Genomic DNA, 27,849 nt, shown 5'->3' on the forward strand with positions numbered 1-27,849 from the left:
GCAGAGGTTTATTTTTTTCTTCTACAAAGACTAAGATGGTATTTGTTGTGCATCATAATGCTTACCATAGGCTTTACTTCCTTTACATACAACGGCAACACAGAAGAATGATGGATACTTAAAATACCACATGACCATTTTCTGACCAATCATACAAACAACTGTCCCAGTACCAAAAAGAACACTGTGGCATTTCAGTACAACCTCTGGTTTAAATGGAAATCCTGCCAACATAAACTCACACACACACACACACACACACACACACACACACACACACACACACACACACACACACACACACACACACACACACACACACACACACACACACACACACACACACACACACACACAAGGAATGAGTCTGGCCTGGAGACTCTATAAACATGTCAGGGGACGTTCAACAGCAATACACACTATTATTAAGAACTTACTGCATCAACAGACCTATAAGTCAGAGACAGAGAGAGAGAGAGAGATACAGCTCTTGTGTTCAAATTATAATGGGTGAGCTGAGAATGTGAAGAATCCCACTAATAAAGAAGTCAGACTTGAGTGGAGGTGTCCAGTCATGTGTCTTTCATAATGTATCCCACCCAAAGTGTCACTTGTGACACATTGGAGTTGATATAAGCCTGCAGCTGAGAATTGAATATGTTCAATATTTGGATATTTTCAAATAACAGACATTAGAAACTGTATAGATATTATTCAAATGCCTTTATATGGTGTCTGTTTTCACTGGATGAGCATCAAATAAAAATGAAATGTTGTGCTCTTATGTATACGTTGAATGAAGGATTGTGTTTGACTATATGTTTCAAACGTATATGATGCAAAATGACTAACAAATATGACACACTTGGGGCCACTTGACTTGTTTTTAATGCAAATCAAGAAGGCGTTTATGATGCTCTTGGAATGATCTTCACTAAACTTTCTTTTGTTTCTTATCTTAAATGCAATTCCCTGAGACAATAACAAACTGGAAAAGTGTTATTTTCAATTGTTTGAAGGAGAGGCTAAATGTGTGGCTAAGTGTCTTGTTTATACTTTAGCCCCCTGTTGCAGTGCCACAGTGTTCAATGCGTTTCCAAGTGCGCACGACCAGTCTGCAGCAGCGCTCCGCAGACCTTTCCCAGGCATCTGGCTGCTCTGCGTTTATTCCTGGAGGCGCTGCTTTTCGCTCCATCACCCCCCAACAGGTGGATAAGTCGACAGGGAAAGAACATCGGCGGAAATACACCCTGCGGAAACTGGACGCGGTTCTGAACCTGGTGTAATTCACCGAGCGAACTTCATTGTCGCTTATTTTTCGTTTCCAGGATGTGTTGCGCGGCGAGCTGACTGCGGTGTGCGCGGTCTGCGTTTTTTTCCACACAAGACCGAATGGAAGTCGTGATGTAAACTGATAAAATCTGGATGTACAGTGGGGATACTCTCAAGTCTCCAAAAATGATGTGGAAGACTGCAGACTACACTTAAAACAAAAATAAAGCCGGACTGGAATCATTTGGCACTGACACTTTAAGAAGCAGGGTCTGTCTGCAGATCCATACTGCAGGGGAAACCACATTCAAGAAGTTGAGGCGAATTATTCTTTTTAAAAAGCGAATGCTTTATTGGTCCTCATTTGATGTCGGGATAATTTCCAAAGGAACAGCATTGATCTCCATGAGCGCAGTCCAAATGCCCAACATCTCCAAGGTTAGTTATGTGCTACTTGAAAATGCTCGTCTTTGCTATAAAAGGCTTTACGCGTGTAAAGACAGTAGGCTACATATTGAACTGTTTTCTTTACGGTCTCTCAGCCTTTAACTGTTGAAAGGACCAAATATAGGAACACACAAGAGTCCTCTTTTTGTTTGTCATCCATGCTATTCCCTAGAACCTGTCTTGCACACAAACAGAAATAAAAATGTCACAATCTCACCAGTGAGTGTGGGCAGACGCCATTTAATACAAATGGTAGCCACACAGACTGCCAATTTAGACAGACCTGTTGTCGTTCATCATTAGTATGCTGACAATTTAGTTTTTATTCCACTGCCATTGTAAACGCAGGACAGCCTTATATAAATGGGCTTTGTGGTCTACTGCAAAGCTAATGCGCTGTGTGCTGTCTAAAAAAAATCAACTTTTAGAAGAAAAAAGCGAAAACATTTTCCTCCAACCTGCCACTACACTTAAGTGGTGCTGGTGCTTGTGTAACAAAACAGATTTTCTATTTCTAAATCATGTATTGATTTCAGTAAAGAGTGATTACTGAGGAAAAAGCCCTCTGCACCGTGTGTGTGTGTGTGTGTGTGTGTGTGTGTGTGTGTCTCAATAATAGCACACACAAATATCAGCAGACCATCTACAGATCCTCTTGTTGTTCTGGTGTTTGTTCTTGGTGGGAAGCCTGACTTGCTGTAGTTTGAGTTTAAAGACTAACAGATACCTGGCTGAGGTGAAATACTGTATGTCAACATTTATCTTGAACATTTAAACAAAAAGCACCAAAACATTAAAAAGGATACTTATGTATTCACCTTTACATCCATCAATGGAACAGTGAATCACATAACCCAGGCTAAGACACATATACAAGTCAAATAAACTGTTAAGACCATGGTTAGCAGTTGAAAATATACATTTAAAATTCTACTTTTGCAGAGTCTTCCTTCCTGTTGTGCATGCATGCTCTGTCTGCCCGCATGATTTGTACTCTACCATCTCAAGATTGCAGTTATTTAGTGACTGCAGGGTCCCTCTGCGGCCAGTGCAGAGGTATTTCTGGTACAAAGGAACATTTCTCAACCAAGTTCACTATCAATATCAAACTAAGGCCTAAGATCTCAATGAGGTCTGAAAATCTGCTACCAAAAGGGCTCCCCGATAAAACAAGTTCTCAGTGGAGCACTTTTTTAAGGTGATTTCATTAATTGAGGGACGACACTGTAGAGCATTTTTGCTGCAGTAAAATGGCACCTAGAGTGTAAGAGCAGGTGACATAATGCTAAAAAGTTGAAGTCAATTGCATATGTTCCACTTTTGATGTACACCTATTTAGTTTTATAAACTTCAATTCAAGCCATTGTCAGGCTGTGGGAACATTAGGGTTGCTAGTTCATAACCTGAAAAATTACATTATTGCTTGCCACCTGTCTCAGAAAATTACTGCTCAATGTTCAAAATGAAATAGTTTGAACTGGAAATCTATAATTTCCCCCAAATGTAAGGAATACTGTAGTTTGGCCTTTAGGGTGTTACTATACCAGCATCTATAAAGCTTTTTTTTTACACTGTATTTTTTTTTTATAGTGTAATCTGTACAAAGACAAGGTGTGAAAACAAGACGTTGTTGTTTTACAGGGGGTTTTGTACCAAACTATTTCTTGGCATGGAGTAACTTCCTGAAGTCTTGTCATCACAGTGAGGTTTCTAAGCAACTAACTTCTGGCAGGTACTACACCAGCGATAAAATACTGATGCAAGTAACCTTTGCCAACCACATTATGGTTTCACACAAAACTGCAAGATAAAATGTTCATTAATGAGCTGTAGAGTCGCTGATTTTCTTACCTTTTGACCAAGCCAGGCTAGCTGATTTTCCCTGTTGTATGCTATTGTCCTAAACTAAGCCAAGCTAGTTCTAGCAAATTTCTACCTGTACAGACTTCCGAGTGGCATTCATCATTTCATCAAACTCTCAGAAAGTAAATTAATAAGTGTAATTTCAAAACGTTTAAGCTAGGACCCAGTTCCTGTGCAGAGAACCCAAATTCAAATCTGGGCTGGAACCATATATACGCATGTCATCTCTGTCCTCTCCAATAAAGGCTAATCTGGCCCAAAAAAAAATAAAGCAAAATGTTAAGCTATTCCTTTATAAATCTAAGTGTTATTTAAGTACACAGAGCTTTGGGCACGACACACATCTACACATATTTATAAAACAAATGGCTGCTCTTGTTCTTATAATTAATTGGCCTGCTGTGAGTCTGTTAATCCTCAAATATTTATTAGATAAAGACAGAGCAGGAATAAGTTGTCCTTGGATAGCGAAAAAAAGAAGGCTTTACGCACAAGCTTTATTTTGTTATATTTGGTAGCATTAACTTTTCCTACTTTTTCTTGTTAAGCTCTCTTATTTTCATTCTCTCCATCTCCTGCACCCCCTGTTTTATTTTCCTCGCAGTCCCCTGTTGTTTTAAGTCCTTTAAAGATTACAAACAGCCAATCCCTTGTGTTTGTATTCACTTTTTGTGCTTCTGTTCAGTGTGTATACTTATACTTAGAATTACATTAGAAATAGCCCATTATGATGGTTGTACTGTAAGGGAACTTTGAGGTATCTGTTGTTGTAAAGCTATTTCCTCATTTTCTATATATGTTCAGAATTGTATTAAGACAATGCATTTGAAGATCTCGAGACAGCCAGTGCCAAAGATATTGACCTTTCCTCGTTGGTAGACAGTCCACCGTGTCACTGTGAAGGATTATTTCTGTGAAGCTGCACAGTGCCAGAAGCTATATTTTGCCGTCACCAGGCAACCAGCTGATGTCGATCACTTAGCAAGCATTCCTAATGAAATTAACTAAAGCCATTAGTAAGTCAAGAATTAAAGGTCTTCAGCTGCGACACTTCAAGCCTGATTGTGTGTATCATGATGTGTCTCAGTGAAACAGTAACCACTGCCAACACTTCCTCCATTTTCCATGTTTAATTTAGATGTATCTGATAGAAAAACAGGTGCACGTAGCTGGCATGACATTTTATTCATCTTTTGGTACTCTTTTGATTTGTTTGTCCCCAAAAATATGTAAAGATCCTGAGAAATGTGAGGCACTTGGAAAGCAAAGTGCACTAAGTTAAACCTCCTACTGCAAAAATAATGCATAATGAGTAAAGAGAATGTGTTGTCATAGGGCTGTGCGATTATGGCAAAAATCATAATCACGATTATTTGGGTCAATAATTGATATCACAATTATTAAATACGATTATTCATTGACTTTGAAAAAATCCATTTATTGAGCTTTAAAACAAATACAAATAATAATTTGAACAGTATCTTTTTAACTGTTGATTACCCTGGACGTATAATTCAACTGAAAAACCAATACAAAAATAAATGATACATTTAAATAAATAATATCAAAATAATAAATACCAATAAACAAGATCAACAAATATTTTGGAGCGCACTTCCACAAGCTACTAAACATATATAAATATGATAAATACAAATAAATGAGACCAAAATTAATTAGATCAAATATGTTGCAGTGCACTGTCACAACCTAGCAAAGCAAAATAATTTTTTTTTTCGATTATGTTGTTTTCGTAATTGTGGCAGGCCAAAATCGTAATTGCGATTAAAATACGATTAATTGCACAGCCCTATGTTGTCATTTAATTGTCGGGAAATTGCTTCAGTAAACATACATTTAAGTGGATTTATATTCAATTTACAGATTTTGAAAATACTTTAAATCCTCCAGACTTCATTACAGTTGCAGTCATTCTTTGAAATTGTAGGAAAATACATTAAGTGACACTTTAATGGTTAGATTGGCCAGGAATTACGTGCTTCCTCTCTATCTGTCTTTATTATACTCTGACCTCTGTCCCCAAATTCCTCTTCACATTTTCTTTCTCAGTCAAAGCCAACAACCAGTGTCTTCCTTCTCTCACATGTGTGTCTCTGCCCTCTCTAGTGTGAACTCCCCCAGCTTGGCAGCAGCTGTAGCAGAGTTTGCTGAGTGCTGGTTGGCTGAAGCCCAGGGAGATGTCACAGCTGTACTACCGGCGGACTGACAGCTCCTCTTACCGGGACCGCATCCCGCTGAGAATAGTGCGAGCCGAGTCGGAGCTGTCGCCTCTGGAGAAAGCCTACCTCGGAGCTGTGGAGAAGGGGGACTACGCTAGTGTCAAACAGGCTCTGGAGGTGTGTGTGTGTGTATTTGTATTTATACATACATTGAATACTGGAACATTTGGTTAGTAAAGACATGAATGAATAAAGCAGCTGAAACCCTTAGTTATGGATGGCTTAAATCTAATCAGATAAGATGAGATAAGATGGAACTTTATTTATCCCCTTGGGGAAATTCAGGCGTACAAATTAAATAGATAAAATAGAATACAAATTAAAATGTAAAATGTAAAAGTAATAATACAGCAAAATTAAAGTGATAAAGTAACTATTGAAATAGGATATCATTATCACAGTAAAAAGTTGAGCATGTGTATGAACATGTTAAATATATTTACATAAGTGTGCAGATGTGAGTGCAGGTTAAAGTCTTGATTAATCACATACATTTAGAAACAATTTGAACATCTCTAAGTAGCACGTGGAGCCATGATTGTCCTCTTCTCACTTTCAATAACATCTGGGGCTTTATTTACCTTGACAAGTGTCACAACTTAAGTAGACAGGGAATATTGCTAGAGACCACCTGTTTAGTTGTCCCACAGTACCTGGAGTACACAAAATTATGCAAAAACAAACAGGGGGCTTGGCACGCAGCAATGCAGATAACAACAGATGCAGTTAGGTAAGAAGGGAGAACAAACGACAGAGAAGCTATTCGGTTATTTACAAGAAAGCAAATCTTAATCTAAGGACGGAATTATTGTACTCAAAGCTTCAACATTTTAGGCTTTTATCTTAATATGTTGCTGTCATGACCAATTAATGCCAGGTATGACGGCCACAAGTACTATTCAAAAGAGTATACCTTGATTTAGCATTGCACTCCTTTGACATTGCAGGACTCACATTAGATCGTTTTTCAAAAAAGGATAGCAATGCACGGAATCAAATACATTTTCTCTTTTATTACACAGAGTGTTTTTCCCTCAAATCCTGGTGCATTCATTACCCACAATACAACTCAACTAGCGACAGTTCAATCAGACATTCACATATGTTATGCTAGTAGCGCCAACATATAGCCTTGAGCCTTTAGCCTCAAGCAGAGATAAGAGCAGCCTACAGAGGTATGGTAATCTCTTTTCTTTCTGACTCCACAAGTCCAGATTTTCTTTCATTTTTAAATGTAGGCTAATATGTAGGCCCACACAACATCACTTGTGGACATTTATCCATGTTCATGCAGCTGTTAGAGCCAAACTATGTAGACTTAAGTTGTTCAGAAAGGTGTCAGGATTGAACATTTCCGTAAAAACAACGTGTTTTCCATGTCAAAGACTATTTTCTCTTTTAATCAATGATATTATTGATACAACCAAACCCTGACTTTCTTCCAGGAGGCAGAGATCTACTTCAAGATCAACATCAATTGCATCGACCCTCTCGGCCGAACGGCTCTACTGATTGCCATTGAGAACGAGAACCTGGAAATCATTGAACTCTTGCTGAGCTTCAGCGTCTACGTCGGAGATGCTTTGCTACACGCAATCCGCAAGGAAGTGGTGGGAGCTGTGGAGCTGCTGCTTAATCACAAGAAGCCCGGCGGAGGCATGCAAGTAAGGAGGGGAGGATGGAGTTTAAGTTTAAGTTAGAGTGTTGTATGTGTAAGAGAGTGATCTGAAGACAAAGCTTTGAGGATACTAGAAAAGGATCATTGTTGATGTTAACTTTGGCTCCAAAAACCTTTCCTCACGCAACCAAATCATGTTCTGATATTTAAACATACAGTTAAAGGTAGGGTAGGTAAGTTTGAGAAACCAGCTCAAGTGCGCTAGAATTTGAAAATACACAACCGGAGAAAATCTGCCACTTCCTTTCAGAGCCCCTCCTCCAACACACACGAACGCGCACATGACCAATGAGGGCACGAGATAAGTTTGTGCACAGATGGAAGGCTGACAGGCAGGTAGGCCATCCAGTTATTTTAGCTGGGCCGTCTAAAATGATTGGTCGTGCTTTTTACAGCGCCACGGCTTCCACAGATGACATTTGTTTATGTATTTATTGTCAAAGCATTTCATATATTCATTGCTATCGGGATGTTAAGAGCATTCCATGGAATATAACAAAAAGTGTTTCTGAAGTAAATTACATACCCCACCTTTAATGTTGATAAAATACACCAGCCTTGTGTGTAAATGGTATAATGACCTAATTTTATCTAAAATAGTATGATATTTTGGACAAATGCAATGTGCAACCAACACCACGCGTATTGTTTATCATAAAGGGTAGGAGCAGTCAGTTGTAAATCTAAATGAATGATAAAACCTTCAAACCCCACTGTGTTTGAACCCTGGAAAGTGCACAGTCTAGAGGCCAATAATGTAATAAATGCCTACAAAATCTTTCAGTTTTAAATGTAGTCAATTTTATTATATTAAGAATATAAAAATGGTGATGTTTTGAGCAGTTATTACATTACAGTAGTTTTACATTTTTCTCATTGTGTAGGTTTCAAGCTGCACGCAGTTGCCTGAAGCTTTTTATATAATCTGAACAAATTGACCCATTTTGTTTTCAACAACAACAAAAACTGAAACTTGAAAAGGCTGTCTTCCCAAGACTTGATCTATCTTCTGGAACTGGAACAGGTCTTACAGAGTGAGATTTAATTAGAGCATCAACTAAGAGAAAATGTGATGTATATTTTTCCAAAGGAACAGTATAATACTTTTTTTATGTTGTGAGGACTGAGATTAGCTGGAGAACGCTGCAGTTCAACCCATGCACCTACTCTTTGAGAAGTGCCTTTTAAGAGCTTTAATTGCTGTTATAAAAAAAGCAACCAGACTAATTAATGTCAGATTGATGCCCCTTTGCACTGTTTGCTCTCCACTCAAGGAGCAGTTTTCTTTGTTGTTGTTTAGTGGTTCCTGACACACAAGAACTGTACTGACTAGAAAACACACATACATGAATTCACATGCTCTATTCCTCTCTCCTTAGAAGTAATGCACCACAAAGGAACAGATGTTTTTTGGCTTCATTGATCAACTGATGGGTGGATGTTATTGCTGTGCCTTTTAGAAGATGTGCATTTGTCTTTGATAGAATAAACTGAAACAGGGACAAATGAAAGGAACATGAACAATATATACGGGAACAAAAGAGAGCTCAAACACAAGAGATAGCTCTGTCGTGTTTGTTAAATGGATGTGGGGCGAATGAGATATAGAGGCCAAAAATATCCCGTCCGACCCCCTCAGCTGTGACATCAATAAGCAGCCACATTTCCCCCTTTTCCCTTAATGTCTTTGTGCGATAGTACTTCTTCCATTACACTGGTTGTGGAAATAGATCACTCTTGTGCTACCAAATTTCCCCCAAGAGAAGCTAATCGGTTATATTAAATGGCAGACTGGGAAACGTGTATTCCTATCAGTGTCTTTTCTAGAGATTCATTAATAAGTAGATTCATTTTATGCTCTGTTGGTGTCTAGTTTCCTTTCTATTTTGCAGGCTGTCTGAATGATGTGTCTGTTATTTTCTCAGAAGTGTTATGGCTTGGTTGTTGCATAGGATGCCAGCGGTATGAACAGTATCATGTAATTCTTCAGAGTAAAGATACGATCTCTCAAAGGCACAAACACTAGAGCTCATAATGCCTCAATTATAAGGAGCTTCAGGTGTTTTTTTTGGTCTATTTTTCTTCTTTTTATAGTCCACATATACAACCTACATGTAGACATTAAGATAGCACCGTAGGAAATCCCGCTTATCCTCCATATAACACAGAAAGCATGTCATCTAGCTCGAATCCACACAGATTTGAGCTTATTTTCCGCAGTGTCATGAAAAAATGGAAATGCTCTGTGTCCCATTTTATACTAGCTTTTTCTAACCGTTTGTGATGTTGTAGGATGACAGGAATCAGTGGGGACTCTCAAAAAAGGAGAACAACGGAAATAAAAGACACACTGTGTGGTGCAGCAGATGCTAATCTTAATCATTGTGCTGTCGGTGGATGCCTCATTCTAATATGAGTAACAAATATGCATTACAAGAACTACAAGTGGGCTATTATTGTGCTTCTTTTCTCCGCTAATGTCATTACTTCACATCTAGCAGCCTGCACTCCCCCTGCTCCGTGCTTGGGCTCGGTCCAAGGCGGTTTGATGTCGCTTTTTTGATGTCCGTCCTCCTCCCACATAGAGAACAAAGTAAATAGCTTATTAGATCACCCTCCTCTGCGAAGAATGACGACTCGCAGTCAGACGTGGCTCTGTGCCACTCTTTGGAGTCGCTGCTGCCCTGAGACTATACTCGGAGAGAGTGACAAAAACTGTTAGTCGCAGTATGGATAATGAAACGTTTTTGAGAGAATTAGCCAATCCCTTGATAACTGTTCTTTATGGTTTGTGAGTGACACTGAGCTCCACTGATACTATTTCGTTTCATAAAAGACTACTCTTATGTGAAAGATTTCTTAAAGTGGACCTATCATGCTATATTTGAATAATATAGTGTAGGACCATACCTATATAAGGCATATTTATACTTTTTTTTTTTCAAAATACCAAACAGATCATGCATTTTAGCCATGCCTCATTTCACTCAATTTGACAAATGTTAGCTCTGTTTTTGCAAGGGTTGATTCTGTGAGAACAGCACCATCTACAGGCCTGACATATGTACTACAGCGTCTCCAGCGCCTTCGAACGGCAATGGGTGGCTGTCTCCTACTGATTGGTGGAGTTGGCCCAATAGCCGTAGCGCCACTGTCCTGACGTCAGGAAAGTGTTCAAATCTGGATCAGTTTTTATCAGATCCGTTGCAGCCCCTTTTTTAGAGATTTGGGTATGGAGGAAAATAGAGAGGGTTGTGTTTTCTGACACTTGGTGAGTTCCCTGGAACACCGGGGACACATATTCATGTATAAAAGACGTACAAAAGTGCATTTTGCATGATAGGTCCCCTTTAAGAAACCTACAGTAAAGTACAGTTCAGATCTTGTATTAAATGTGACTTGCACATTCAGATCTATGTCTTTTAGCTCGTGAAAACAGAACAAATATATATAGTATATTGAGACATAAACATTGCAAAATGATTCCAGACATCAGCCAAGCAAGGCTTTCAGTAACTCTTTGGTTCAGTCAGAATTATCTCACAACAAAAAAATGTATAAGTAGGAAATACGTCACAGATATCTATGTGTATACTGTGGAGGAAACTTCTGTGTAGTAATGCATGGAGTCACCGACTCAGGAAGGAGAAACGGTGAGAGTTGGAGCTTTGATGTCAAACACTGATGGGTTTATTCAGAGTATTCGGCCGGAGGATTCACATCACAAATCAAAGAGTCAGAGGTTCTGACTTCACGGTAGAGTTGCCACGTCAATTCTGAAGAGCCTTTCTCTATGCTAGACTGGTTCACAGAGAGAAATCAACATCTCTGAAGGAGTAGACTAAACACTGAGCCACCTGCGTCCGACACTCATGGCCTCAAGGATTTCACATCCTAGAGCCCACAAACACCGATAAAGAAGTGCCTCAGTGTTCCCACAACAATTACCCTTCGTGCCAGTCAAGTTGACCGGTCACAGAGCAAAAGGTTAGATATCTAGAAGAATTATTCCTTAACATATACGAGATGAATAATCCCAATTTTGGGATAAATAAATGATATCTATCTATCTGTATCTCATAATGATTATTGATATCCCCTTATTTTCCCCCCTGCACCTTAAGGTTAACATTTGTCCATTTGTATTAAATGTCTCAATTACTGTAGGATGGATTTCCAATAACATGTATAGCAAAATATTGCATGCTATCAAACTGAACTAAGATAGAGAGCTTGAGAGATATTAAAAATGATAGCCTGCTAAGTTTGCATTTTTATTTTGAGCATGTTAGCGTGCTGGTTTTACTCATTAATGCTACAGCCTCACATAGACGCACCAAATGTGCACTTTTAGTTTTGTTGTTTTCAACAGTGCCCTCATGAGGTGAATGAAGAACTGGATTTACAGTTTATGCCAGGTAATATGTATTCATTGTGACCATAGCGGGAAGTTGGGGTGCTGGGGGCTGCAGCAGGGCGGTGACGGCTCGGTTCGCTCACGGCCGGCACCGCCCTTAATGTGTTTTTAAACGGCATCATTGAAGTTGAGCCCCCCCCCCCCCCGTTGACACATTTCACTAGCACCCCACCCCTAAGCAAAATGACTTCCCGCGGCTATGATTGTGACTATACATATTTTAGGTGGAATATTTCCCTATAAATACATTACAAATCAGCCACTGTTTTTGCTTTGCAGTGAAGTCAGTGCTGTAGATCCCCTTTTAGTGGGCATCACATAAAAGCACTCACAAGCTGAGTATTCACAAGCTGAGTATTCCCCTTGGGTCCCTTGACACTTCACTGGTTGGCCTGTCAAATCATTTTACTGTCACATGTGGCTTCTCATGTAGAAAGTTGTCAAACGAACTACTACCTTCTCATTTCTTCAACAATAGTCTTAGTAAAGCTCTCTCAGAAGAAGTAGAGCCCCTTATCCACATCCGTGTGATATGTAAAGGTCCTAATAGCATGGTTATCCTCCAACAATTCTCTGACTATCCCGTCTCTCTCCTCTATGTTTCCCTCACAACGAATTGGATAATAAGGCCTTCAATTAAAATAAACGAAAACAGCCAGCTGACTCCTCTGCAGCCTGCAGCCGGGTTTTCCCTCTGAATGACATGGGAATAGCAAAAGGGGCTTAGCTGGAGTGGAAGATAAGAGGAATGGGCAGAATGAGTTTCTGTCTGACCATAATGATTCCCTGTGAAATGTGTGAAATACTGAGACGCTGCGGACTATACCCTTTACAGCGGTCATGATATGGATGACATTTTGTCTGCAACTTTGACAAATGGGCATATTTTTCTTGATGGTATTTGAATTATTTTCGCAGCTCAAAGCTCCTGTTCTTTTGGCCTTGCTTATTCCATTTAACTCCACTGTAAAGACCTTTGATCTGTTCTCAGAGAGGAACAGATAAACTCTCTGCTGTTTTAAGCAAATAAATAGCTTCCACTGCATTGAACATGTCCGTTAAACCTGACAGAAGGAAAAGAGACTCTGATGTTTATACAATTCTAAAAGGCAACAAAAGGCCAAGGCCAAATGTGTTTCTTCAAATATTTGTTCCATGTGTGATTGAAGCGTTGACTGTCTCCTCTGAAAGGTGCCTCCTATCTTATTGGACAAGCAGTTCTCTGACTTCACCCCTGACATCACTCCCATCATCCTCGCTGCACACACCAACAACTATGAAATTATTAAGCTTTTGGTGCAGAAAGGCGTGTCAATGCCGCAGCCACATGAGGTGGGTAAAGCATTTGTATTTGTTGTTTTGATCAGTGAAATCCCACACCTCCAAAATGTCAAGAAGTGTTCAGGGAACAAACAAATCACTGCAGTTTTTACACTATTATGTGGGGTTATAAAAGTGTTATATGTTCATTGTTATTATCCATTTAGATTATACAGACGATACTCTATGGAGCTTTTACAATTTTGAATTAGGTACTTAGTTAGTATCTGTTCAGTTTATACCATGAATTATTGACTATTGATCCTATTTAAGATGTAATCAAATAATAGACCGTGACTGAATGTCTGTGATGAATGTTTTCTGATGCCTTTCAAGCATCTGTGTTTTTAAGATTGTGATCTATTACGAATTAAACACAACTAAATTATTATTTATTTTTCCGTGATTGCACATCATTTACTATGTCAAAAACTTGTCAACGTCTAAATAACCCACCCAGACATGACAGTGATCATTACTTACATAATAGATACAGAGCCTTTACTGCAGGACCAAATCATGCACAGAAATGAGCATGTTACTAAACACCATGAAGCCTCATTAGAATGTGTTCATGCTCTGTTTGATGTTGCAGGTGCGCTGTAACTGTGTGGAGTGTGTGTCTAGTTCAGACGTGGACAGCCTGCGGCACTCGCGCTCCCGCCTCAACATCTACAAAGCGCTGTCAAGCCCCTCGCTAATTGCGCTATCAAGCGAGGACCCCTTCCTCACTGCGTTCAGGCTCAGCTGGGAGCTGCAGGAACTCAGCAAGGTGAAGAGAAACGTCCTTTTACAGGATTTGATTAGCTGTCTTCTTGCATTCATTAACCTCTCACTGCCCTTTCATGATACCGTTATGTAACCTTCCATGAATTGTCAATTTATTATACCCCACTTTTTATTTAAATTGCTCTTGGTGATAAAAATATAATAAAGGTTGAGCTGTGAAAATCCAGAGGAATTATAACAAATGATTGGTCCTTGCCTTGATGGTATATTATTTCCACACGGGGAAAAAACTAAGCTATCTTCTGTATATTTTAGAAGATATATAGCAAATGGAAATGTCAGATCCTTTCTCGACATAAAACCTGAGATTTCCCCTAATATATTGACTTGAATACAGCTCCAAGGTTTTTGCAGGACTATCGATGTTGAGCTGTATCTGTATTCTGTATACACTCTTCCTAAGGTGGAGAACGAGTTCAAATCAGAGTATGAGGAGCTGTCACAGCAGTGTAAACAGTTTGCCAAAGATCTCCTGGACCAGACAAGAAGCTCCAGAGAGCTGGAGATGATCCTCAACTACAGAGACGACATCAACTTATTGGAGGAGGAGGGCAACAACGACCTGGCAAGACTCAAACTAGCTATCAAATACCACCAAAAAGAGGTAAGCATGATTCCTTAATGTAAGTGCATAGGAATATAAAGGTATCCTGTTTTTGCTTAGAGCCTAATTCAAAGCTTTCTGACTGGATGAGATGGCTGGGGAAAGAATGCAGTGAGTGAGTTACATCTGGAGTTTACAGTATGTGACACTGATCCTGCCATTATATCACATGTTATATTATTATTATATGAGATTTGAAACACAAGAAAGCAATAGTCTTTGAAGGACAAAACATGTCAGGCAGAAAAAGTGTATTCTTTGATCTATATTTAGGAGTAATTGGAAGGCAGCAGGGAATGACATCCTCCTGCCTATCAAACAATGATAAAACACACACAGTCGAGTGCATCTGTCCCCTCTTGCTTTGAGCTGTGACAGTCAGGTATATTTGTAATATCCCAGATTCAGCCTATTAAATTGTGCAAAATACAAGAAATCATATTTTATTATATATATAATTTTTTTCCAGGCTTCTCCTTGCCTCTCCACAAATATTTGTTTTCCCTCCTGTCCAGTATTGTTTGTCACATTATCTACTGCAGAGCTTGTTGTTAGATTTAAATACAAATATACCCCATGCACCATTTACTCATTGTTTTCTGGGAAAGAGTGCCAAACCTGCAGGTTTTGCTGCAGCGAGCCAATAAATTCTCACTGCTGTCACTGCCTGAAAAATGATATTGTGGTGTAATGATGTTAAATCACCGTCAGGTACTTTTTTGACGGCGCCAGAAGCTGGTTTGAATAACATTTAATGTGTTTACAGCTCACACAAATGACAGAGCTGCAATTCAATTAACAAAGCATTACAGCGACAAGGCAATAGTAGTGTTTCAATGTTAAGATTGTAACTGTTGCTGTGTGTGAAAGATATCTACTTTTTTAAAATAACAGGTAGATTTCTACACAAAATGCTGTTAAGTCAATTCAGTCATGTTGTCGCTGAAAAGACAATAACATGTTGGGATTTCTTCATACAGTGCATCCAGTTAAACATACATTGTGTAATATTGAATGCCGAATATGAAGAACATTTGGTTGTAAAGCAGTGGAAAGCAGACAATAAATTAATATTGAGTACTTTCACAGTGTAGTTTACCTTTCCTTGATTAGAGAATAAATTGGACCCTTTTATTCAGCAACTCTATGGGACGTGACATGCATTTAAAAAGTATATTCATTATTATGGGATATGGTTTAGCCTAATAACTCCAGAGGAATACTTTACAGTCAACTGATTTTATGTGTTTTTCTGTTGTTTGATAAACATTTGTCAGTGGGTGGTCATTGACAATTAGTATGGGAAAAAGGCTAATTGAAAAATGTTAAATGTACATTTTATTTCAATCAATTATATTTAATTTGTGCTATTGCCTCAATGGCTAAAAGAATGTCTCTATAATGCATTGCATTTGATTTAAAATGTAAATGGTAAACTGATAATAGCTTAAACGTCTTATAATTGTTACTAATTACAAAAGATGTGTACACTTGCATTCAGAGTCTTTCGTACATTAATTAGTTAGTGATTGCTGTAATCAATGTACAATTATTTACTTTTACAGCCTACTTTTAAATGTTAGTGCTGTGGGATGGAAAATCATAAAAGTGATATGTCTTATGGCTTCCTCAGTCAATAAGAAAGGGGTGAGATAGATATGATGCTGCAGAAGTGTTCCGCTGTATATAAAGGTGAAGCAAAATGATGAGGAAGCAGACACATTACTCCCGGGAGCAACTTATAATTAATTTTGCTGTCTATTGCCGGGAGCCCTGCCTGGCTGTCGGATCAGATGCACTTTTGAAATCGTCTCGATTAATGACGCTGCTGTTTCCTCCCTCCATCCATACAGTTGTTGTGCGTATTTCCTTTGTTGGCAGAGGAGCATGTTGAGTCACGAAAGGACAATTGGGAGTAGTGCACAGGTGGTCCTGATGATTGACAGTCTCCTGTAATCCAACCCCTCATCAACCTCTCTCTGTTGCTGGCAGTAAATATCTCATTGCCCCCACAGTAATAACTCATCCTCTCCTGTGGTCTCTGCCACAACAGTTACCCTCCCTAATTATTCAGGACATGTCCCAATATGCCCTTCTCCTGAATCCAATCCATAACACCCTTCGATCGCACCAGGACTTTGATAGAGGGCAGTGTCTCATGATGTGGGTAAAAATACACCCAACTGCCCTTTAAAATGCTAAATCTCGCAACTGCCAACTAGACTGGTGAGCAGTCATTTCAAATAAAAGTAACTGTGTGTACGTGAATGTTATAAGAAATGATAACAGTCCTGTAGTGTATTTGATTATTTATTACTTAAAGTACTTTCTTAATGCAACAGGTGAACATCAGCCATTGCAGCAAAAGGTATCTTAACCTGTTTCCTAAAATCATATGACATATTTGCGTATAATGAAGCATTCGCAAAAAACCCATGACTTTCATTCTCAAAATAAATCCAGGAAATATGTTGATTTCTGTAACAAAAACTGTGATTCTGCATTGGGAGACTTGCAGACAAAGATACATTGATTCACAGAGGGATTGCACATGATGTGGTAATGTAATTATGATTGTAATGTTTGTAGTATGTGGACCGAATTGAAGGAGGCTGTGTGAAATTGGATTTTATGTAAATTCCGCCACACAAGCAAAAATCCCATTAACAGTTTCAACAGTTATCTTGGCAGCGCCGTTCCATAAGATGCAGCAATATGTGTCAGACAATCTTTAGGAAACAGTTCATTGATCCGGAAAGAGGAAACATTACATGAAATTCCTAACAAAATGACAACAGAGGAAACCGTTTAGCTTGTCTGACAATATAACAACGCTTTTTTCTTCTGAAGAGACGGTTAATGGCATCTGTAAGGAGAAAATGTATGCACACACACACACACACACACACACACACACACACACACACACACACACACACACACACACACACACACACACACACACACACACACACACACACACACACACACACACACACACACACACACACACACACACACAGGTGATCTTTAATCCAGACAGTTCTGCCCTCTGCGAGACATCGAGGGTTAAATGAACGCTTGGATGAACTGGAATGGCTTGAAAGAATGTTTTTGCAGAGAGCGGTTATTATGTTCAGGGCGTTTTGTCTGTGTTGGTATCACCACTCATCCCTTTTACCGCTTTTGCAGACAAACACTCCAGCTCCTTATAATTGGCACTCACGACACGCGGTCGGAATTATTTCTTTTATAGCAGTGGCTGTTGATGATTGTCGCAGTGAGTGACGAGGAGTGACCTTCAACTTAAAAACTGAAGGGCATTCGTCCTCTTAAGCCTCCTATGCATGGTGTGTGTTGGCACGCATTTTTATATTCATCCTTGCATGTGTGTGTGTTTATTAACTTTGCTGCGGTTCCGAGGGTTTAGAAAATAAATCTGTAATGGTCGGAAAATAAATCTCCACAGGCCTCCGGTCCAAAGAGCTGAGCGAACAGAGCAGTCTGCGCTTTGATGCAGCGGGACGCCAAATCAGATACATTTGATAACTAACACATACACAATAAAGTGCAGATAATCCCCTTTACCTCCCGGAGGGTTTCAACAGAGGATTACTGTCATTTCTACTGATGTACTTACACAAATGTAGGTGAATACATCGCAGATTCACAGTGTGAGGACAAACAGACCTTCACTTTATTGGTGTGACTGAGGCACCCAGGGAAACCTGTCTCCTACATGCTGCAGTTTGACGTTGCCCCCTTGTGAAATCTCATCAAAACTGCAATTTGGCATTTCAAAATGTTTATTTTGCCTCCATTAAAATGGAATCGCACAATAAAATGTGCTGTGGAGTAAAGAATCATTATTAACAATCAATTGTTTATGCAATTTCTCTGCAACACATATCAGTCTTCAAAGTTCAGTAGTCCAGTATGAACAGCCTTTAAATGATAGTTTTCCTAACATGACAAATGTAGATAACTCCAGTTCATTTCCCAATGCAATTATTGCAAGGTGATATGTATTAAAACAATGTATAAGAATATCATATTATAAGGACAGATTTTCTTTCTTCCAATTGTGAACTAAATGACCAGACATATCTCATGTAGTTTTGTTAGGGAGATGTTGTGCTTAATGTAATCTATCATCCATCTTTTGTATTTCAAAATATGTATTTATTTCGACATATATCAGAACAGAAATAAGCTCAAACATAACCAGTTGTAAGTCAGTGTGTGGCAGTGTGAAAGCGCAGTAGAGGACTTTCAGCAGATATATCATCTTTGTGAGGCTGCAGGGAAACCTCACACAGTAGGAAGCACCCTCAATTGTCATCTCACACTTCTAATGTAAGGACTCTTCTGGCACCTTTGGACAGCTGACAGAGTGGAGAAGCAGGAAAGGTGGTAAAAAGATACTTTTCCATCTGGACTTTAGACCAGGAGGGAATGATTTTGAGTTGTGTGAAGAAGCCAACGGCGAAACATATGACACTTCACTACTGCTGAGTTTTTGAAGTGGTGGTGATGACAGAGAGAAAGGGACAGTAGAATAGCAGAGGTGTGTGACAGGGTCGGTCTTTCCCCCAAATGGAAAATAGAAATGTAGATAAGGAATGGAAGGTACAGTCAAGAGGATTCTGGTTCAAAATATTCAAAATACTACAGCAGCATAAAGGAAATGAACAAAACAAATTACATTAGTAAGCTCTTTATATTTTCATTGAGGCCAATGTATGAGACGGTGCTATAAGTGCTTAGCTTGTATTTTACCTATTCTTAACTACTGTATATAAAACAGGAAAGTTCACTTTGTCTTCCTGTATAATAAAATACTGTGAAAAACATTAAAAAAATACATTAAGACACAGGTTTCCTTTGTTAAGTCGATGATCCCATAAGGTTTTGGAGACAACGTTATTATTGCAGCTCTTTTGCTAAAACAAATACATATCAGCATGGATACATTTCCTAATTATAACGCTAATTAGCTTAATTTCTGAACTCGTTAGCTTCACTGTCGGGGTTTAATACATCATGCTGATTAAGCCAAGATATCAGGCAGCTCAAGTGCCTCTTGTTCACCATAATTAATTAGGAACAGTGTTTTGACAAGCAGTGAAAGATAAAGGCTCAAAGGGAACGTATTGGTTATGGACAACTTACTTGTGCCCCATAAAAAAAATCCAAATACCTGCAACCAAAACGGGTGTCATAAAATAATCACTGCTGTCTTCAAATTGATGGAAACAATTCTATTTCCAGCTGCTGCAGAATTTAAAACAATGACTCCATTTTTTGTATCATATTATTCACGGAGGTCATGTACTTTATCAGAAGATTTAGCCTGCACCCCTGGACGCAGCTTCAGACTTTGGCTGCAAACATTTAATTTGCAGATTTATCAGGTTCACACCAAAAGGAGTCATATAAAAAGGGGAAAATCAGCAGGTAGCTTTTCCACTCTTTTAATCCCATAAGTTAACATCTATATTCCCCCTCTGCATTACCTCTCAAGTTTTGTGGCAACACTGTAGTCAAAGTATGGAAATATGAGCCATTTTACTCCAGACCCTGACACAGAAAGGGATCTCTGGTTCCCATGGTAACGAGGCTGCAGAGTTGGTGAATTGGCACCCGACGGTGCAGTCGACACTTTGACTCTGATATAGAGGCTCAACGTCATATTTCACAACACTGTGTGTGCCTGCGTAAGTGTGTTTGCATTTTCCCATGCTGTTAGAGGCATGGATACAACACAGAGTTTGTTTGTTTTTAGGAATTCAGATTCCTAATGTGACCAGATGCTGCTCATGTCAATTTTGCTGAGGCAGTCCCACAGCACACACACAGTTTGGCATCATGTGAAATCTGTACTCAGTTACCAAGAGGAGAATAACAAAAACATTTCCCATGTTATTCCTTTCATTGTTGCAGTGTCATAAGGTATCGGTCCCACAGGAACACAAAACATCAACAAAGCCAAACAACAGGAAAGATGACAACATATTTCCCACATGTTGATTTGCGTTCCAACCGCTTTCAATTAATCTTGTCATGCAAGATGAAGTTCTGATCATATTCAGACATCTCGGGAAGGAGTGCTCTGGTGTCATCTTCAAGAAAATGCTTTTTAAAATGCCATGCACTCATAAAAAACATTTCTTGTAAACATGATTTTTTACTGACTTCAGTCCCTTTATGTGTTTTTGTGTCAACGCTGCCATGACCAGATTCCCTTCTTACTGTATATGTGTGTTGGTGATAGCTCTTCAATGTTGTACACCACCAACACATCCCACTCCTACGTATATATCCTCTGAGCTGGAACTTGCTGCAGTTTCTAATTCTGTCATATGGCCACTGGGGCATTATGGTCTGTGAAAAACTACTAAATAGCCTCAGGCTGAGGATACTGTCTCCCAGCAGTCTTAGTGCTGGAATCATGCCTAAGACGAGTGTATGAGGAGTTATTTTTCAATCTGTATATCCAACAGAAAAGTTGAACTATTCCCTTGTTTCATTTAGTTTGTAGCGCAGCCAAACTGCCAGCAGCTCTTGGCGTCCCGGTGGTACGACGAGTTCCCCGGCTGGAGGCGGCGCCAGTGGGCAGGGAAGTGCATCACCTGTGTGTTCATCGGCCTCCTCTACCCTGTGTTTGCTGTCTGCTACCTCATCGCTCCCAAGAGTCGCCACGGCCTCTTCATCCGCAAGCCCTTCATCAAGTTCATCTGCCACACGGCCTCCTACCTGACCTTCCTGTTCCTGCTGCTCCTCGCCTCCCAGCACATCGTCACCACCGAGCAGGACCGGCAGGACAGGCAGGGTCCGGCTCCGACCACCGTGGAGTGGATGATCCTGCCCTGGGTGCTGGGTGAGTAAAAAGAGTGATGTATCCTAATGACTTTGGTGATGCCCAGACGTTTCCTCTAACTCTACCATAAGAATGACAATGTGGCTCAGTGAAATGTCTCTCCAACCATTGAATGGATTGCCGTGAAATTGCACTGCAGAATGAATTGATATGTATACCGTTGGGAATCCCTAATCTGTTCATCCAGATCCATTAACAAGCAAACACTTTAATTTGGTTAAAAGACCAATTGATTGGTTTATCACCTAATAGCTTAGAAAAAGTAAAGACATGCACATAAATCTAAGCCTGAGCGTACAAACATGCAAAACTAAGATGGAGAACATGGCAACATTTAAACCTGCTAAGCATTATTGTAATACCTTTACCTGCTCCGCCCAGCTGAGAAATTATTCGTATGTGACTCTTTTGCACACTTCGAATCCCAAAAAGACTTTTAGAAATATCTGCCTACCAGTTACTTTATATGTTTTTAATCCATGGTTTAATAATATATATATATATATTTATTAGATAATCAGTTCATCTCTGTCCTTCTAGGATTCATCTGGGCAGAGATCAAACAAATGTGGGATGGTGGTTTCCAAGATTACGTCCATGACTGGTGGAACCTGATGGACTTTGTCATGAACTCTCTCTACCTGGCCACCATTTCTCTTAAGATTGTAGCCTACACTAAGGTAAGCTAATATTTAAAAACAGTGATAAAAGGGACAGGTTTAGGTTAGCCTTCTTGTGTTCTCACTTTATATGTTTGCCATCCTTTGTCCTGTTCAGTACAGTGGGAGTAAACCCAGGAACCAGTGGGAGATGTGGCACCCAACACTAGTGGCTGAGGCAGTGTTTGCCATAGCCAACATTTTCAGTTCCCTGCGCCTCATCTCGCTCTTCACTGCCAACTCTCACCTGGGGCCGCTGCAGATCTCTCTGGGGAGAATGCTGCTGGACATCCTGAAGTTCCTCTTCATCTACTGTCTGGTAAACCACTGTTATCATGTGTGTACCCAGGCGGGAATATAAACATGCAAACATAAACATATGGATTGACCTAAATCAGGGGTGTCCAAACTTTTTTCACTGAGGGCCACATACAGAAATATATTTGAAGGGCCGGGCCACAGCATTGCTTTCCATAGGGTTTCATTTATGTTGTTACAAAAGGTGTTGCAGCTCATTCCTTACAACAGAAGTCTCAGACTGCTTATAATAAGCGGAAATATGAAGGGTATATTTCAAACTTGTTATGCAAATAAGGTATTGGACTTTTTTTATCAAGTTTTTTCATATGTAATTGCCTGAATTTATTTGAAAAGTGGGAATACTAATGTGTATTATCAGTTTACTATACATATATATTTAAGAAGTACAATATAAGAAAAGCACATATTCCTGGTGTGGGCCATATTCCAATTCAAAATGGCCATAGTTTGGACACCCCTGACCTAAATAATGCATTCACTCCACCCACACTCTCTTCTTCTTCAGGTCCTACTCGCTTTTGCTAACGGGCTGAACCAGCTGTACTTTTACTATGAGACAAAGGCTTCAGATGAGAGGGGGAAATGCAAAGGCATCCGCTGTGTGGAGCAGAATAACGCTTTCTCCACGTGAGTTCACATGAATCTAAACTTGCTAGCATGTGTAGTGTGATGTTGTGCAATTAGGTGGCAAAGTAAGAAACAGTTGTGTGTATATATTTTTAAAAGTATGTGAAAAGTGTTCAGGTTGCTTAGAAGAACTGATTATAACGCTGTTTTTGAGTGACACCTATCTTTCCTTCACAGGTTATTTGAGACCCTGCAGTCTCTCTTCTGGTCCATCTTCGGTCTGATCAACCTGTATGTGACCAACGTGGATGCAGACCATCAGTTCACAGAGTTTGTCGGGGCCACAATGTTCGGCACTTACAACATCATCTCACTGGTGGTGCTCCTCAACATGCTGATAGCCATGATGAACAACTCCTACCAGCACATTGCAGTGAGCACAGATCAAACATACTAAGAACAACAAGTGAGTGTTTGGAATAGATAATGTTCGCAGTGCTTTTGATCTAGCCCTAATCTCTGTTTCAGGACCATGCGGACATTGAGTGGAAGTTTGCTAGGACAAAGCTGTGGATGAGTTACTTTGAAGAAGGGGCCACACTGCCGGCCCCTTTCAACATCATCCCCAGCCCCAAATTATTCTTGTACTTTTCATGCTGGATCAAAAGGCATGTGTGCAAGATAACAGGATCCAAGCGCAGTGAAATCTTTGGAAGTCTCGGAGTAAGTCAAACACAAAATCACACTTTAATATAGTACGTTTCACAGGGATAGAAAAAAGGGTTTGTTTGTCTTGAATTAAAAGTATTTATATTGTTTTGTGCTTCAACACTAAGAAGCCATATGGAGTGAAACCCACGGTCAGCAAAGTAATACAAATGTGCAACACTGTGAAGAAAAAAAACGATGTCCTTTCTCATCTCCCACTCTTTTACTTACTCATCCTCTTTGGTACCTGATGTCTTTGCAGAGGCGAGCAGCGGAGAACCTGAGGATAAACACTCAGTACCAGGTAAACAAAGTCAAACAAGCTGCGAATGATTACTGCCATCTGCTAGTGTCTGTGTGTGTGTGAGAGACAGCGCACACGTTCTGCTCTTCGACTGGCTTTCCACGCAATTTCTATCTGTCAATACAATCTCATACAACTGCTTTACAATTACACCCAGTGGGATGTTCATCTCCAGTCTCTTCTTCCTACTTGTCATTATCTGCAGGTGGTTATTGTAGACTTTTCCGATGAAGCTTATCAAGTATTTCCTTGTGTGCATGTATAAATGGAACAATTGACTGTGAGTTTTGAATTGAAGCGAGTCTTTCATTCAATATTAGAGGATGTTATTGTGTTCATATTCCCTTTTTAACCGATGTAGGAGGTAGTGAGGAACTTGGTGAAACGTTATGTGGCCGCCATGATTAGAGATGCCAAGACAGAAGAAGGCCTGACTGAAGAGAACTTCAAGGTAGGCACAGTTTCTGGTCAATATATCAATATTTACCTCAAGTGACAAAAAATGTACTTGTCCATGTACAGAGACTGTTCTGCAGTCGGCATAATGCGTTATGGCTTCTTTTCAGTCATTGTTTTGCTTTTCTGGCACAAAGAACTTCTGGCTGCTTTGATCAGTGTTATTTTCAGCCACAACAAGCCGTTTTTTTAACACTAAACACTCGAAGGAACCTGCTCGGTACCAAACATATTGGAGCATTTGGCTGCAGATACTTCTCTAAGGAGTTTGTGGAGCCAGAAAGGAGAGTGAATGTTGGACATTTATCAGGTGGACATAAACAACTCCAAATGCATGCTAAAATGTGTCTCTGTTACTAATGGCTGCCTCATCAACCTGAAGGTGAGCCAGTGTTTTGTTTATAGCTCTGCTTCCCTCAGGTGGCTAAACAAATGAATTCACAAACAAAAAGAGAGTTCAATCGGCCGCCGTTTAGCATCGTACCATTCTGGCTTGTTAAGACATATTGTCAATACTTTGTCCCCTGTGATTTAGATGAAAATCCTAAGACCATTTAAATGTTCTTTTATGCCTTTGAGAGGAAATAGGTGCTGTGTCATTATTATGAAGTAGTACACTCTGCCCACTTAGTATTGACTGAGATGAAATTGAAGCGATACTCTGCACAGCGCTGCGCAAATACAAACAACTGGGGCTAGTAGTTGAATGATAAGCATGACTTGATTTACCAGGGGAGCTCACTCTTTGCTTTGCTCTCCCAGGAGCTGAAACAAGACATCTCCAGTTTTCGATATGAGGTGATGGGCATGATGAAGACAGGGAAGCCTGCTCTTCAGGGGGCAAAGGCCAGTGGCAGCTCAGCGGAGTCCAGCCTTGCTTACCCCAACTCGTCGCTCAAGGTTTCTCCCGCCCCCCAGAGCAGCCAGGGGAAAAGCAAACACAACAGATTCAAGATCATCGCATCCATCCTGAAGCAGAGCTGTTCTTCAGCTTCACCGAGACCGCCCGAGGTCTTCAACGGGCTGCCTAACGGACTGGTGGTCTCCGAGGAGAGCTCGAGTAAAAAGTCAAGCCACAAGAGAAATCCCCCCAAAGATGACATTGACTTTGGCTTGTTCCAGACACGCCACTGGGGCAGCAGCGAAGCCACATCGGGGGCAGGAGAGATTTCCAGAGAGATGTACTCTTTGTCAGAAGAAGCGGGGGAGTCGGAGGTCTCAGACGCAGAGCAGCGAGACAGAGAGCAAAAGGATATAGGTGAGAGAGGACTCCTGCTGACAGAGAGGGAGGAGGGAACTGCAGTGAATGAGGCCAAGGAGGAAAACAGTGAGGTCATCAACACCAACAGCAGCTCCGATGAAGGTGGGAAAATATGAACTGATGAAAACGATAAAGAGAGTTTAACCTGCAGTGACTCAGTAGCTATTGGATGTTTGTCAGGGTCATCCAAAGAAGAAGCATAAGATGTGAAACTACCTGAATAAATAACCACCGGCTAACTAATGTTGGAATGAAGACAGCTTCAACTGAGGACGATATTAATTGAGTTATTATAAAACGATCAGACTTGATCTTTGGAGACTCAGGGAGGCCTTTGGTTTGTGTTTTAAATATATTAGCAGTGGAGATGCAGCAAAGGTAAACGTGGATTTAGATCTTAGGATACATATTTTTCATCTTATCTCATCCCTGATGATTGGAAAGTAATTATTTTCTGAAACTGATAATTTCCTCTATATTTGACCCCCTCTCCCTTACCTGATGTGTGCCCTTCATTTTAAGTTATATACTCACTTTCTTCTGTCCTTCATCATTCTCTCTCTACCTCTTTTTCCTTCCGTTTATCTCTACACCGCTTAACTCCCTGTTTCCTTTATCTCACTAGAGCAATAGATGTGTTCTGTTTTAGACCCAACTCTCTGCCTTACTTTGTCCGTTTCTGCACTTTGCACACTTTACACTGCCATACAGTATCTCAAAGATGTGTCGAGCTCTGATCATGCAACAACAATTCTGTCAATGTTTTTCTATGCAGAAACCTGGGATTGTGATACTCATCGTTCACTGGTACGTTTAATGGTGACAGTTCATGACCAGTATTCTCGTATGTAAAGTAGAAAACGTGGAACAATGAGATAAATACAATATGAACACAGCCTATAAACCATTAAAAGAAACATATTATTCATGTTTTCTCACTCCTACAGAAAATAAAATGTTATTTTGAAGAGATTTTCTGTTTTTAACTTGTACCTTTTAGATGTCATGTTTGAATGAATGATGTTAGATGATAGAGATTAAAACAAGAAACATGTATTCTTCTTTTTTTGTATTTTTTGTCTTGTTCTACAGATTGCAGACAGATAGAACCATGAATATATATTAATAAATTAACTTTTTGTGCTGACAATATTGTATCTTAGATAACATAGTTAAGATTTAAGTTCAACAATGAGAATGTTTTCTAAATATAGTAAGTGTTTTAAATTAGGTTATCAGAGCAAGGGTAATCAAAGCTCTGGGTTAACATTGCAAGGATTTAGATTTTAGGAGTAAATTAATTTCATCTCGTCTCATCCATGAAGATTGGAAAGTAATTATTTCCTAAAACTGATCATTTCCTCTCTTTCGGTCCTATGAGTTTAATTGAATCTCATAATTAGATTGCAGACATTTGGGAGTCCTGCTCAAGAAATTAGGAGCAGGGTGATGATGAACCAGCGATATATGATGAACGTGTGATTTTCATTCTGTTTTCTGTTAATGAAGGTCTCAAATGTGTAATTAATGTTACATTTCGTGCTAGTAGCTAATCAGCAGATTCCAAACATTTGCTAAGTGTTTTCTTTCTCCCTGTGAAACTGGGGTATTAGCTCTGGCTTTTGTTTAGTCCTTCAGAGATGAGTGTTTGTGCGTGTGAACGTGCTGTTCGATCCAAGAATCCAAACCATTGGTAATGAAAGACAAGTAGGTCATTTTCTTCTCTTATAAACCCTACAGAGAAGAAGAAGTAATGCCTGGCAGAAAACTTATTTTCCAACAACACTTTTCTACTGTTAAAACAGAACCCAATGACACAGATCAAACCCTGTTGCATGAAAGCCACATGTTCCCTGTGTTCTCAGGCATTTTTGTTTTCACTGAAGTTATCTTTTGATTGCTTTTTTTTCACTTTCCTATTTGTACTTCAATAAGTTCAATCGGCGAACAAGTGAGCAAGTTAAATATTCAACAGATGATGAAATTGTGCACTGTCTGTGATCAAAAGGCTGCAGTAAAATGCTCCTGGGTTTTCGATGGATCTTCCAACTGCTCCGAAGTAG

At 39.7% G+C, this 27,849-nt stretch overlaps 1 protein-coding gene across 1 annotated transcript; it reads left to right on the forward strand.

Moving 5' to 3' along the window:
* Window positions 1-1,113: 1,113 nt before the first annotated feature.
* LOC117490731 (short transient receptor potential channel 4-like) lies at window positions 1,114-26,829 on the forward strand. The gene is made up of 15 exons (XM_034140530.1): window positions 1,114-1,710; window positions 5,710-5,939; window positions 7,268-7,486; window positions 13,109-13,249; window positions 13,833-14,009; window positions 14,430-14,630; window positions 21,165-21,510; window positions 22,051-22,190; window positions 22,288-22,488; window positions 22,996-23,117; window positions 23,295-23,490; window positions 23,586-23,780; window positions 24,028-24,069; window positions 24,431-24,520; window positions 25,288-26,829. Exons 2-15 carry the CDS (start codon window positions 5,781-5,783, stop codon window positions 25,900-25,902), a joined length of 2,844 nt encoding a protein of 947 aa, XP_033996421.1. The 5' UTR covers window positions 1,114-1,710; window positions 5,710-5,780; the 3' UTR covers window positions 25,903-26,829.
* Window positions 26,830-27,849: the final 1,020 nt, after the last annotated feature.

The sequence above is a fragment of the Trematomus bernacchii genome, unplaced genomic scaffold (assembly GCF_902827165.1).
Source record: "Trematomus bernacchii unplaced genomic scaffold, fTreBer1.1, whole genome shotgun sequence".
Taxonomy (NCBI): Eukaryota; Metazoa; Chordata; class Actinopteri; order Perciformes; family Nototheniidae; genus Trematomus; species Trematomus bernacchii.

What these genes read in the sequence shown, in the direction of transcription:
- LOC117490731 (XM_034140530.1), top strand. Translation starts at nt 5,781, where the DNA reads ATGTCACAGCTGTACTACCGGCGGACTGACAGCTCCTCTTACCGGGAC. An exon ending in AGATTGTAGCCTACACTAAG is followed by an intron (nt 22,191 to 22,287) that starts GTAAGCTAATAT and finishes TGTCCTGTTCAG; the next exon opens with TACAGTGGGAGTAAACCCAG. An exon ending in TCCTCTTCATCTACTGTCTG is followed by an intron (nt 22,489 to 22,995) that starts GTAAACCACTGT and finishes CTTCTTCTTCAG; the next exon opens with GTCCTACTCGCTTTTGCTAA.